General features: G+C 30.3%; 1 protein-coding gene across 1 annotated transcript in view; it reads left to right on the top strand.

The window, feature by feature from the left end:
- The window catches only part of LOC106692853 (lysophospholipase-like protein 1), a 21,660-nt gene extending 8,071 nt beyond the window's left edge, over positions 1-13,589 (top strand). The window contains exons 2-5 of the mRNA XM_014439065.3: positions 8,517-8,647; positions 11,300-11,444; positions 12,226-12,341; positions 13,253-13,589. Coding sequence (XP_014294551.1) covers positions 8,517-8,647; positions 11,300-11,444; positions 12,226-12,341; positions 13,253-13,480 — 620 coding nt within the window. The 3' untranslated portion in view covers positions 13,481-13,589. The remainder of the gene's footprint in view (positions 1-8,516; positions 8,648-11,299; positions 11,445-12,225; positions 12,342-13,252) is intronic.
- The last annotated feature ends 1,088 nt before the right edge of the window (positions 13,590-14,677 follow it).

The following is a 14,677-nucleotide window of genomic DNA, read 5'->3' as shown; positions in this document are numbered from 1 at the left end:
AAAAAAAAAAAAAAACCATATATTTTTATACAACACAGCTTCTTCCCTATTTCTAATTTTTTTTATCCCTTTATTTTACTTTATGAACGTTTTCAAAAGTTATCATTTTTCTATTCCTACGTTAGTATATGTATATTATATTGTTAATATATTCGACGGAGTGGGATGAAATTGATGAGAACCAACTACTAGTACAAGAGCCCAAGAGGAGAAAAAAGGCAATTATCTCACCCCAATTTTTGATTAGTTTAATGAAAACTATGTATAATTAATAGTCAAAATTGATGAGTCTGCCAAGTATAGGTTGGGGGAATAAAATATGGCGGCTGTTTCAAAGCGATAAAAAAACTAACTTTTCATTCGGAGCTTTATATCTTAAAAAGTAGGAACAACACAAGAAAACATAAGAGAACGTCATTTAAAGAAGAGTAAATTTTCAAAAATAAGAGCCCTAATAGAGTTATTTACGTTAAATAGTTTTCGAGATATAGCTTTTTAAAAAACAACATTTCATAAAAATGTTGTATGGGACGTACTAAAAGATCAGTAGTTAGTGAACTTATTTTGAAAAATCTATAGCTCAAAAACCATATGACGTACAGATATCTATTAGCACTCAAATTAATTTAAGATTAAACTAAATTAATTAAGAGCTATGAAGTAGTTTATGATGTATATCTTCGTAGGATTAATATTTTACTTGAAATTTTCTAAAATAAATTGATTTATAGTTGCTGAGACAAATTTTCATTTGCCAAATTTATATTCATATGTAAATATCATAAAAACTGCTACCTCTACGAAGATATGTGTCATAAACTACTTTATAGTAAGTTAAGTTTACATTAATTTGAGTGTTGACAGACATATGTTCGTCTTATGGGTCTAGAGTTATATTTTTTCAAAAATCCAACATTTTATACGAACAACTAGAAATTAACATTTTGTGTGTAAATTTTGTCAAATATCATTAAAACTACTACTCCTACAAAGATAAAAGTTATAGAATATTTTATAGTAAATTTAACTAGCTTTAATTTGACTACTGGTAGAAATCTGTACGTCCAATGGTTTCTGAAATAAACTTTTTCATAAATCAAATTTATTGTCCAAACAACTATAAATCAATTTATTTTAGCAAATATCATGAAAACTACTATTCCTACAAAGGTAAAGGTCATAAACTTCTTTATAGTACATTTATTTAGCTTTAATTTGGTGCTAATAGACACTTGTACGTCGAATGGTTATTCAGATATAGATTTCTCAAAATATATTCACTAACTATTGATATTTCAGTACATTTTTATGAAATGTTGCTTTTTAAAAGGCTATATCTCGAGAACTATTGGAGGTAAATAGCTCTTTTAGGGCTAATATTTCAGAAAATTTACTCTGCTTTAAATAATGTTCTCTTAGATTTTCTAGTGTTGGTAGTTTTTAAGATACAGATCTCCGAATAAAAAATCAATGTTTTTTAAAGGTTTTGAAACAGCCGAAAAAATGATCATTTTAAAACATTCAATATATTGATAAATTTGAAGCGTGGCCAATTTTAATAGGTCAAGGTAATATGATGTTTCACATTATTATATTATTTATTGAATAATGAGAATATTAAGAAGGTTTGATAAAAATATAATTTTAAGAAAAGTATTATGATTTCCATAATGAAGGAGAGTAAAATCATTTATCATGAAAGATGAATAGGAAAGTAATTAAGGAGGAAGCATGTAATTTATAAGGAAGAATATATATATTTTAAAAGTGATTTTCTGGTCACTAACGATGGGATTTTCCAAATGTCAGAGGTGATCAACAACTCAGTGTGTAGGGTTTCTTTTAAGAAATAAATACAACAGATCTCAAACTAAATTACAATTCATTTCTTGCTTAATATTTATTATTTTTTGTCCAGCGTATTCAATTTCAAGGCCTACATTTTCCGGGTACAGCTCGACAAGAATCGGCCTGCGATTCCACCCACGTAGGGACCTTGCAGTTGGTTCCGGAGAGATCTTGCCAATTCATTGTCATATATGGTTGGTGAGTGGGTTGCTGCCAAGCAATTAGTGATGATGATTAGCTAGGCGGGAAGAATAATTGTGACCACTCATTCAAATTATGACAATATTTTGTCCTATTGATATGCAACATTATTCTCGTATAATTAAACGATCGATGGTTTTAAGACTTAAAAATTGGCTTTATTAGTTAAAAATATAAAATTATATAACTGAAGTTAATGATTTACTGACAGAATCAACTGGCGTGAACCAGCGACAAAATATAATTTTGGAACCTTTGTGGATCAGCCTCCTTAATCAAACATTAATGGAAAAAAATTGGAATTCCGATTACCTCCCTATAAGTTCTAGTGCTCCTTATTATTTTTAGAAATAGTTCTGTTCTTCAAGATATGAAAAATATCATTCAAAGATAAGGTGAAGGTGGAGTTGCCAAATTCACACTATTTGTACCTTTGAGGCTTACAACCTTCTTTTGTTCACAAACTGTAGCATCATCACTAGAGCTCTTTAAAGAACTTTGAAAACTGTAAACGAAACTACCGACAAATATCCTCACTAGATCAGAGGGATTCTTAGACTGCTGATGTCTGTTCGATTATATCCTGACTTAATTTCCTGTTTTATAACCGTTTCATAACTTTATAAAACTTTAATGAGAAGTATTCAATTTGCATCGGCTCCTGGTCCAATGAACGCTGTATCTAATAGTTCACCGAATAGACAAATGTGTGTTTGATTTCCTGAATAGAGATCGATCAGTCTCAGGCGAATAAATGAATAGTTGTTCTAATAACAAATTAAGAAATTTGGTTAAAACTGTCATTTGGAAACGGTTTTCAGTTGATACGAAACGGAAATTCGAAGGAACATAATTTTAAAATTTGAATAAATTGTGATTTAGTTATTAGACATGTTTGAATTCGGTCATTCAGCGGAATCCGCAAAGTCCTGTCAAATTATACAATGGGACATTCCTCAGTGGGTCGATGACCATACGACGCGTCCCATGCATTTCACTCTTGTTAAAAATGATTGGCTGTCTCGTTCCACTTCTATACGGATACATATCGTAGCCTCTATGTGTCTCCACATTCCCGTGGATCGCAAAGATCAAGTTCTTCGAGTAGTGGTGATGAGGATATCATAAACTTGTTATATTGCCAACACGGACGCTTATGTCGTAACTAGATAACACCATCAAAAGGGTAAAGCATTAACGTATATTCTTTATCGAAGAAAATTAGTTGAACATAGCTCCAAATTTTTGACATTTCATATAGGATGATTCATGCCATTTATTCAGATTTCTGAGTTTGACGCACAATTTAAAATATTTACAAATCATAAAATATCAATACATAAAATAATAAAAACTCACGTAATTGTAAAATAATTATCTTAATTTTAACCTATAATGATCAATTTTCGGTTAATAAAGCCCACGCTTTCTCTATAACATTTTTCCTCGCATATCAGGTTTTGTATAATTATGCAGTCTCGGATATTTTTCGTCTTTCACAGGGAGTTAAACGTAAGTATTCTTCAAGGTAAATATTCTTCAACGCACTAGCCACATGAACAATCGTTCGGATTGAGTACTTCGTTACAGAACGCTTGAAGCGCAGTGATAACGAAATTTTCATAAGCTTCTCACTTTTACCAAAAATTGACGCTCCATTAAGCGTCATTTTATCATTTTTTTTGTGTGACGACCAGACGTATACATAGTATATCATTGACTTAGTATATCAGTATATAACTTACATTATATATATTACTTACATTATATAGTATATATATAACTTACATAGTATATCAGCCGTCTTCACCTTAAGCAAATAATACTACAGACCTCCTCCAACTCATTATTACGTATTTTATTTGTTAAAAAATGAATTATGAATTACGTTATTAGACAAACGAAACTTGCAATTCCATTATAATGACAAGAGCTAATTTTTGCGATTGAAACAGAACATATTTTTACAAAAATATTTATTAATGATAGCATAATTATTGACTTATTGAACATAAAGAACTCTACTAGGGCTCACATTGAAGCTCGTTAAACGCAATATTAATTAGTTTATGATGATATTACGGCTACTTGTAATACTTTAGAAGTTGTAAGCAATGAATCTAAAAATATCTGGCGGCTATTTTTTGAAATCTGCGATAACAGGACTATGAACTCTCAGGTAAACTTTTTACCATCGTATTTGTCAAACATTTTGACATGAAGAATTGGTTGACAGAAATTATTTTACATTTACTTTTTTTTTTTTTTTTTTTTCCGAACCCTCTAAAACAGAAATAAAATGTGAGTTAGTAGTGCATTACTGTGTAGAAAGAAAAGTAATTCGTGTTGTGTCTTACCTTTTGCTACCTTTGGTATTTAAAGGTTACCTGTTATATTTAATTTTACATATGAGCTATCCGTTCAGCAACTATTTGAGTCCGGAGGTGAGGGTCCTCCTTACATTTACTTCGTGGTACAGCTAAATTTTAAACTAATTTACTGGACAGATCCTTTCCTGTACCATTCAAATTCTGCAATCCTCCAAACGACCAACAGCGGTCCTGTTGTTCCTAACATTATTTTGGCTTCCAAGATGTTCCCAGGCTTGTCACCATTGATTTTCTCAACTTTTAGAATTTTTTAAGTGTCTGTTAGTTTATGAAAGAGGCTTTGAAGGAACACTCTATAATAGCTTTTATGCTGTCATCTATTTGACAATTATCGAATTAAGTCTCTTATAAAAAAAAAACAAACATCAAATAACGCCGACAATTTTGAATGGGAGAGTACGCTGCTCATTAGGGGGAAATTCGCAACCTTTGTGTTGGCTGACAACGAGGTATTATATCTGACAATTTTGTGTTACATCAAAAAATCCAATTACCAGGCTTTCAAAAGTCCTCGAGGATCGAATTGAATTCGAACCTCGACTCTGAAATCCCGTATTGAATCATTATTTGGCCTATTAGTAAAATTTATATTATAATAGATAATATGCATTAATTTAGATAAATTAATAGGCTGACTTTGCAATAGAACGTTTCATTAAAAATATTAAATCTCGCTTTCTATATTTCAAAAAAATACTCACCATAAAGGCCCAGTTCTATCGTACATACGTGACATTTTCCTGTAGTACTGTCACAATACTGAAAGAATCGTTAGTATGACATACTCGCTCTATTTTCATATACTATTTTAACAAAGTAACTTTCTGCTTAATAACAAAGTTAATATTCTACTTTTGCAAAAGACCATACCCCACTAATGAAAGTATTCAGTGTATTTTGTCACCTTTCTGATGTCCGTTTTGATTAATGCGAAAATTGAAAGGTTCAAAGAATAGCACTTCGCAAACCAAAAGAATTTGAAATTTTTTTTCCACTAACCCAGACAGAAGAGTGAGTTAGAGTGGTAGTAAAGAAAAATATCATTACTTAATCAGCAATTAATTATGATTTTGCCAATGAGTATGTGCGAGTCCTATTCTAGATCAAACAATTATATTTTTAAGATAAGGATTTTCGAAATTTCAATAGATTTATTCCTATTACAGCTGTTACGAAATCAGATTTTTGTTTATTTAGTTGCACTTTTGTTTTAGTATTCATCATAATTAGTTTTTAATTTTTTTTTTAATTAATTAATTTATTATTATTTACAACTGTATAAAATATATACAACGAGTAAATTTGCTGTAGGTGACATAGTGACATGATACAAACATGTGGAGAATTTACCCATTGATAGACCTCCAATAACATTTCTAGAGGAGAAGATCTCGAGGTCGTCTTCTTTTCAGACGCCTAGGAGGATTATTAGGTAATGATGGAGAAGCCAGGTTAGAAACAAGTGGATTTGGGTGTTTGGGAAGTTTATCATGGAAGGATTGGTGTCTGGTTCTGGCCAAATCGGCTACATATGAGATATTGAGGTGCTGATGGATGACTTGATTCGTGACAAAGTAAGGAGCATTAAGGATTTTGGACTGTAAGGATTGAATTCGGTAGGAATTTGATGTTTTAGTTGAGCCCCAAAGCTCAACTCCGTATGTCCAGATAGGCCTTATAATAGTCATGTAGATCAGTCTTTTGTAATGGATTGACAGTTTAAACCGTTTGTCTAGTAAATATTGCAATATTCGTACTCGACGAGCGTCTCACCTTTCTATCCGCGATAACATATTACTCATATTAAATGCAAGAAATGTTTCATTAAACATCGCGCTGAGGTTTCCTGTATTATAGGAACACACACGTGGTCTCTTACCAAGTATACTGGCATAGATTTATACTGATAACTTTTTTCTTGAATGTTGTAGATATATATTTTTGCGGGTCATGAGGGTCAGTCAATAATACTTAGGCGACATTTCGCAACTTTATTGTTTGCATATTTGGACCCTACAATGAAAAAACAAACAGTTTATTAGAACAAATAATTTCTTCTACTAATCATTGTGATTATGATTATTATCTGACTATGATAGTAATCTTTTCTTTTCAATTTCGCTTAAAGTTGTTTTTTTCTCGATGTATCATTTTTTGTGTATCAAGTTTGATTTCATGTCCTGTTTGTCTAAGATGTGTAGTGAGAGCAGTTTGGTGAGGTTTGTTGTGGTAGTTTATTATAGAGGTAAGACTATATTTGTGTTGATATACCCTTCTTTTGATATACTGTCCTAAGGTACCGAAATAGGATTTGCCGCTGTTCTCCTTACAGGAAATTTCATACACAATAATACATAGTAAGATGAGGTGTAAGACAGTTTACGTAGATTGATGATTGGAGAAGATGGTTGGGGGTGCGGTCAGCAAAGAACAACATAAATAAACAAAAAAATATTTATTTATGCCGAAGTTTCGACCTGAGTTTCAGGTCTTCATCTGGGCTATAGAACAAAAGAGATAACATCAACATTTAGAGAAACATAAAATTGAAAAGAAATAGTATACAAACGAATTTAGAATTACAAACGCCTCTACTAATATTTTGTATAATTCCAAATTTGTTTGTATACTATTTCTTTTCAATTTTATGTTTCTCTAAATGTTGGTGTTATCTCTTTTGTTTTATAGCCCTGATGAAGACCTTAAACTCAGGTCGAAGCGTCGCCATAAATAAATATTTTTTTGTTTATTTATGTTGTTCTTCGCTGACCGCCCCCCCCGTCCATCTCCAATCAATAATATATAGTAGCTCTATTATGTCTTTGTCTTTCGTATTGGTGTAAAGTTTGGATAAAGTCGCTCTGTTTTTGTATGTGATTGCGTAATCGTTTTTGTTTTTGTTATTGTTTAGAGTTTTTTATGTCCTCTTTGAGAATGTTGGTATATAAGGAATCGCGTAGTATCTTTTGCTGAATATTGACTAAGCTTCGCTTCTACGAAGAGGATCTAAGCGAAGAGATATCAACTCCTGATTTCCCTGTTGCGGATATAATGGACCCTATTGAATTCTCCTACGACGCCGTGGGCTTTATTCAGTACGCTGTCTTCGGGTTCGCTTGCTTCCTGTACTCTTCCGTACCAAAGAAATGGCACCTTTCACTGCCATGTCGAACCACCCATGTAGCCATTAAAAGGTGATAGGAGAGAGATTTCGCATGTTTCTCGCATCTTTTACCACTTTCCTAAGATAATATATATCGTCCTCTTAGTTGATTCATGATGGTGTCGTTAATGGGAAGAGATATTTTCCATTTTTACATGACAATAATACAAAAGAAGGAGAGGATTTATAAATTTTATATGTCTTACTCCTGAAATAATAAAAAGAAATATTATTTGTTCATTCAAATTAATGACGTATATAATTATTTTTGTAATATCTAAGGGCTAAGAAAACTTTTGCAGTCCTTGTAGTAAATATAATATAACGAAGGTAAGCGGGAGATGTAACCACTAGCGTTATGGAGGTACCCGCACCGTTTGAAGAGGAGACAATTATCTAACAATTCAGCCTAAAGCCAGTTTAACACTTTTCATGTTGTAACAGATGCTTTGTATTATTTAGTATGCAAAACCTAAAAAGAACAAAATAAATTTATGTCTCATTTTAATAATGATATCTATATCATAATAGATGTCTCATTTTTAGGCAGTCCAAGATCCAAATCCACGGTGTGGCACGCAATTAGTGATCTTAAACGTAAATTAAAATATCAATTTAACTAGACAATAAATTAAAGAAGTAATAGTTATAATTAAATGATTAATTGCAGCACAGCAGTAATAATGGCCTAATATTTGATTTTAGAATAAATTTCCTCATCGTATTTCAAATAAATGAAATTCAATTTGTTTAACCTTTCATAAGGGAAGTTTCTTACCAATATTTTACCCATTTTTGTCAAAAGTCTGCAATGCAGAAATTTTACAATACCTGAGATTTGACTAAATTATGTTTAATGTTTTCTGTATATTAGAGATATTTTTCACTAATGAATATAACTTTGTTTGTTTCAGGGGAAAGTGGGCCCGAGGCGAAAACAAGTGTTCAGAAACTTATCGGCAGTTTCTCGGACGTACCCAACCTGAGGTTTGTTTTCCCAACCGCCAGGCCCATCAGATTCTCTCCATTTCCTTGGAATGGACAGGCATGTAAACTATCTACTTAAATAATATCAATTAGATTTGAGTTATATGTATTGTATCCTTTGATATAAATGAAACAATCACAACTAAATCCTTCCATATGCTTTTAATGCAGTAGGAATAGTAAACAAATAATTGTTTGGTCATTAAACTCTTCGATAACGAGGTACAAGTAGATAATAAGTGCCTTATTAACAGCAATTTATTAGTAACATTTTTTGAATCTTTAATGGTGATGACGGGGGTAAGTGCCTATCTAGCTGATGTGAGGTACTCTAACCTCAAAATCCAAATAATAATTGAGATACTTAGACGTAGAAGGGGCTATGTACTCTTCAAAACATAACAAGCTCAAAAAATACACCATCAATTGTCACTTCCAAACTTTTAAGGTCAAGGTGTGGCGATCGTTAAAAAAAAAAAAAAAAAAAAAAAAAAAAAAAAAAAAAAAAAAAAAAAAAAAAAAAATGGCTAACATCAATCTAGAATTTTCAACTCCTTTAAAAGGTGGTTTTTGAAGTGCTCGCCAATTTTTAGCCTTAATGTCAGTATATACCCAAACAGTGCAATGGTTATATTGGTTTTAAGGCTTAGTAATAAACTGTAAAAAAGAAAGCAGGTAATTTACTGCTTTAATAATCGAAATCTGAATTTTTATCTAATTGCATTTTTTGAATAACTGATTAAATATTTATACGAATTAGTGTACACATATACAATCAGCCAAATATTATTTTACATATTTAACGTTAAATGCATATAATTGTACATTTGAAAACTTTCAATAAAGTAACGTATGAATATAAATTAAAATACAACATTAGAGATGATATTTCAGATAAAAATCGTAGGTTCAATTTCAGAAAACGAATTTACGAAATACCGCTAGCAATAATCGATTTTGAACATGTATTTTTTCTTTCTCTTTAGAAGTGGTGATATTTATTATTATTTCAACCTCCCTAAGTAAATGGATTTTTTCCTCAATGTTGAAATCTCGAATCGAAAAATTGGATTTCATTGTGCTTAGAAAAGGTATTTAAAATAATGAATAGCTTGGTCTTTTGTCAATTAAACACAAAAAATTCAGAAAACAAGATTATTGTTAGATAAATTTTTCAATTATTTAATCAATTTAAAGGCAGTGGAACTCAAATGAAATTAAGGTATTTGCCAGACCCAGTAGAAAAAAAATTTTTGTAGTTTATAGACTTTACCCGTTATATCACATAAAAAAAATTGTTTTTTTTCAGATATTCTTTATTTATTTTCATTCTTATTCTTCTTTCTCATCCTCATTATGTGCCTTTTTGTGTGGAGGTCTTTTTTTTTTTTTTTTTTGCAAAAATCACGGCGGTTTTCCTAGGTGGTCACCCACCCATCCAAGTACTAACCATGCCCGACGTTGCTTAACTGCGGTAATCAAACGAGAACCGACGAGACTATGTTCAACGTGGTAGTACTGTTGTTGGCTATATTTATTTTCCCAAAATATATTATTCTGGGTTAGCGGGACAAGTACAATAGAAACCGCAAAACCTGTGTAAATGTTATTGCTCTTCTGAAGGGTCTATCCAAACAGAAAAGAAATGTTTGAGATTCAGCTTTAAGTACTTTATAATATTACTAGTCTCTAAAGTGCTAAAATTAACTAATAATATTTATTTAAACTAATATTTTGTTTATTGATAATTATTATTTGAAAAATAGAAATTTTTAATGTATGGTATTGTATACATATCCAATTATGGATTGATGGGTACGCTCAAATAATCAAATAATGGATTTTTCTGGAAAAAAAAAAAAATAGACATTTTCATAGTACAAGAGCCGAACAGGAGACAAAAAAGTTATTTCACACAAACTTTCGATTTCTTCAATGAAATTTATATATAGTCAAGAACCAATATTGATGACTCAACCAAACCACGGTAAGAGGAAATAAAAAATGGGGGCTGTTCCAGAAGTTACAAAAAATTTATTACAGAACATAAAAATGTGCTTCATTTTCTGTTAGAGAAAGGTTCAAATTTTACCTTACAGTGGATACAGCAAATACCATTGAGAAGTAAATATTGAAGTATTTAAGGTGCACGCCACCTGATATTTATTTAATTTTAAAAAAAAAATCAAAAAGTTCGTTCATTTTTTATTCGTAGCACCATATTCTTAAATTTCATAGCACACTATTTGAATTAGAGTAAATTGTAAAACAGCTTCAATAGAGCTCTTTAGGTCCAGTAGTTCTCGAGATACAGTTTTTAAAAAGGAACTTTTTTTTTAGTAACGAAAAATCATTATCATGTGAATTTATTTTGGCGAATATCGTGAAAAGGGTCGCTCTTACGCAAATAAACATTATCAACTACATTCATCACGTTAAATTTTAATTCAGCTTTAGTATTAGTGTTAATTGGTATTTGTACATCTAATAGTTCCTGAAATATAGTTTTTCATAAACCAAACTTTTTTTCGAACAAAAATAAATCGAAATTTGGGAATTTATTTTTGTGAATTTCAGGTAAACTGCATTGCCAATTTAGAGCTTAGGAAAAACTGAAATGGCTGATTAATTGCTTTCAAATTTTCTATAAATATGAAAATTTAATCTACATTTTTAAATTAAATTAATCAAATCTCAAATTATATTTCAGTTATCGAACACTTGGTACGATATAAATGCATTCCGACTGAATTCCGTCGAGAACACCCGGCAGATAGAAGAATCCGCTGAAGAACTAAAGAGAATTGTCGATGAACAAATACGATCAGGAGTACCTCCTCACAGGATCTGCGTCGGTAATTAGTTTTCAAATTAATAACACTCATCCCTATATATTTCTATTGTATTAAACAGTTTCTAGTGTTTTCCGTGTTATATTTTATTTTACATGTAAGGTGTAACTGTTAAAATGGGTCATAAAAATTGAGTTTAACTGATGAAGAACGCATTAAAATGCTGGGATAAAGACTTGATTTTTTTTAGGGGTACCCTCTTAGTGATTTATAATAATATATTATGTAATATAAATGTATAACCCCCAACTAACATCAATGTTTTAATATTATTGCAACGATTTTCATTCATTGATTATTAATTATGACTAATTTAAGCGATCAATAAAAAGAAAATTTGAGCAAAGAATTTAATGAAGATAATCGGAAATAATTTGGTGAGTTATAAAATAAAATGCTATGCAATTAAACTAATGACAGTACTTTACTTTTAAAAAAAAATGAAGGACGAAGAAGAATGAATGTTTTCTTTCCAATAACAAAATTGATTATTGAGAAAAAATCGGTGGGAAAGAATAAAAAAAACCAACGAATATATTGATATAATTAAAAAAAATCGTTTTATGAATTCAGAAGGTTACTTATACTGATAATATAAGAAAAAATAATATTTTTATCAACAATCCTGAATATAAATAATTTCTTAATACTTAATACAATTATCACTTAATATCATACTTTGTTACTTTTTAATATATTAGAAAATATGTTACTTATTAGTATTTTTATAATATAATATTAAAATCAAAATTTATTAAAATATCTTCATTCACTATGATTGTAGTGGGATTCTCCAGAGGAGGTAGTATGGCACTGCACATGGGATACGAGTATATAAAGGATCTCGGATGTGTTGGAGTATTGTCTTCATGGTTGCCAACGACTTCCAAGCTTTTTTCGGTATCTTTACAGTTATTTTTCTTTTTCTATTGCATGAGATACTGTTCAAACTTAATTGAATCATGAAGATCCGCAAATCTTACAAAGCATATTAGCTAGCCTATTAGCTGCTCCTCTGATGCTAATTGAAGGAATTCCTCTCATCAGTCCCTTGATCTTCTAAATTCATAATAAATGTATTTATACTTTTTTTTATTTATAAACAATTATCAGTGAACTGAATGTGTTTTCAGTTTTCAATTAATCTATAACAATAATCTTTCTCGGAATTGATCTTTATTTCCTTCCTTATAAATGCTCTTTATTATTTTTTTCTTTCTGAAAATGAATTATTATCCAGTATTATAACAAACAATTATATTTTTGATCTATGTTCTAAAGTAAATTAATTACTTAAAGAATGGATTATGGAACTGGAAACTATAATTTAAAGAATTGATATACTCCAGTAAAGCAACTTAGCTTATTTATGTGGAGAAGGTAAGGTCGGGTGATGTAGTCAGCAATTAAACAAGTTATTTATTCGTTCTGTCATTTTGACCTGAATTTCAGGTCTTCGTCAGGACGTTTGGTGTTGTGATGTGTATGTGGACGGTTGTTATTACATTTATTTACTAACCGCACCCCCCACCCATCTTCTCTACATATTAATCAACCATCAACTCCTCATTACAAATCCCCTAACAGGCCAACGACTAAAGAGGCCAACGACGTGATAACAACCATCCACATACACTCACAGACCTGATGAAGACCTCAAATTCAGGTCAAAATGTCAGCACGAATAAATAATTTTTTGTTTACTTGCTGACCGCACCCACAGACCATCTTCTCCACATATTAATCTACGTTCAACTATCAACACCTCATTAGCTTATTTTACATTACATTAACATGATTTATTGTTACAGAGGCTGCTAACAACACCCAAAGGTGTTGGCAGACAACTGCCTCCCATCTACTTTTCCATAGGTACCTTGGATCCTCTTGTAAGGCAATCATGGGTTGAAAGCACTGCAAAATTGTTCAGATCTGCAGGAATACCCACTTCCCTGAAGGTCATGTCAGGAACTACACATAAGCTGACCAAATCTGCAGTTCAGGGGCTTTTTAAGTTTATAGAACTGACCATCACCTAAGTGATCAAACTTATAATTTTATACTTTATGTGCTCTAGACTTTGTAATTATGGACAAATATATTGTAAATTTAAATACTTTTATATAAAAAATAAAATATTTTATTTAATTATATTTTTTACATTATACATTACATTACATTATATTTTTAAGTTTTACTTAATTTCATATATACTTACCAAAATAAAAATTATGAATACAAGAAACTCACTATAGTTATCTTGTGCAGCAATTAAAATTATGATTAGAATCTAGAAATCCCCACAGAAGCTGAATAACAATTTAGGTTTATATTCAAATAGTTCAATTAAAACTAGCGCTTATGGATGTGTTTTTTTTTAAAAAAAAAAGCTTAATATTTTAAGCCAAAATTTTTGAATAGTGAATCATCTTCAAACATTCTCTGATATTCGATAAAAGTTATCGGAATCATAAAGTTTACAACACAAAATATAGCTCGAATCACTTTTTTTGGGGCCAAATCCCAATTGGTTAAAATAGTGTACTAGGGCTACTGACCTTAAATGGCATAGAAGATTTTGTATTATAAACAAACAGTAGTAGATGTTAGAAGTTATTAATTACTCAAATCTATTCAACCCACTATATATTCATTGTCTATCATTCATATCATCACGATTTCATTGGTAATCATAATAAACCTTAATTAGTGAGTATATTGATATAATTAGTGATCAAAACCTGGAGAATAAAATAAAAAAAGTTATCTCTACATCATAAGCCTCTCGGGAGCAGAAAAATTTCAACAAGAATTTTGATGTATTAAGAGAAAAATGAAGGGTTAAAAATAAATTTTAATTTTAAAGAAAATGTTTAGCAATATCATTACAAACTTCTTAATAACAAATTAAGTACCACAATAAATTAATTATTTTTAAACCAATTTATTCATAATACTGATTATTTTAATTTAAAAAGATTATGAAAACAATTTAATGCATTTTATCACATTTTTTCTTTTAAAATACAAAAAAAAAAAAAAACTCCTTTCTCAAGAATTACTTCCTTGACATGATGTGAAGGCTTAAATCCATTCAAGAAGTTGTTTTTAACATGGCATAATCAAGGGCTCCTAAAAACTAAAAATTTTATGAAAATTTCAGAATTTGAATTTGTGGATCATTTTTCTTACAAGGAAGTAACAGATTGTGGTTTTAATATATATAATTATATATA

This window comes from Halyomorpha halys, unplaced genomic scaffold (assembly GCF_000696795.3).
Source record: "Halyomorpha halys isolate HHAL.00 unplaced genomic scaffold, Hhal_1.1 Scaffold74.1, whole genome shotgun sequence".
NCBI lineage: Eukaryota > Metazoa > Arthropoda > Insecta > Hemiptera > Pentatomidae > Halyomorpha > Halyomorpha halys.
Note: the sequence above shows the minus strand (reverse complement) of the source record. Positions and strands in the feature narration are given on the sequence as shown.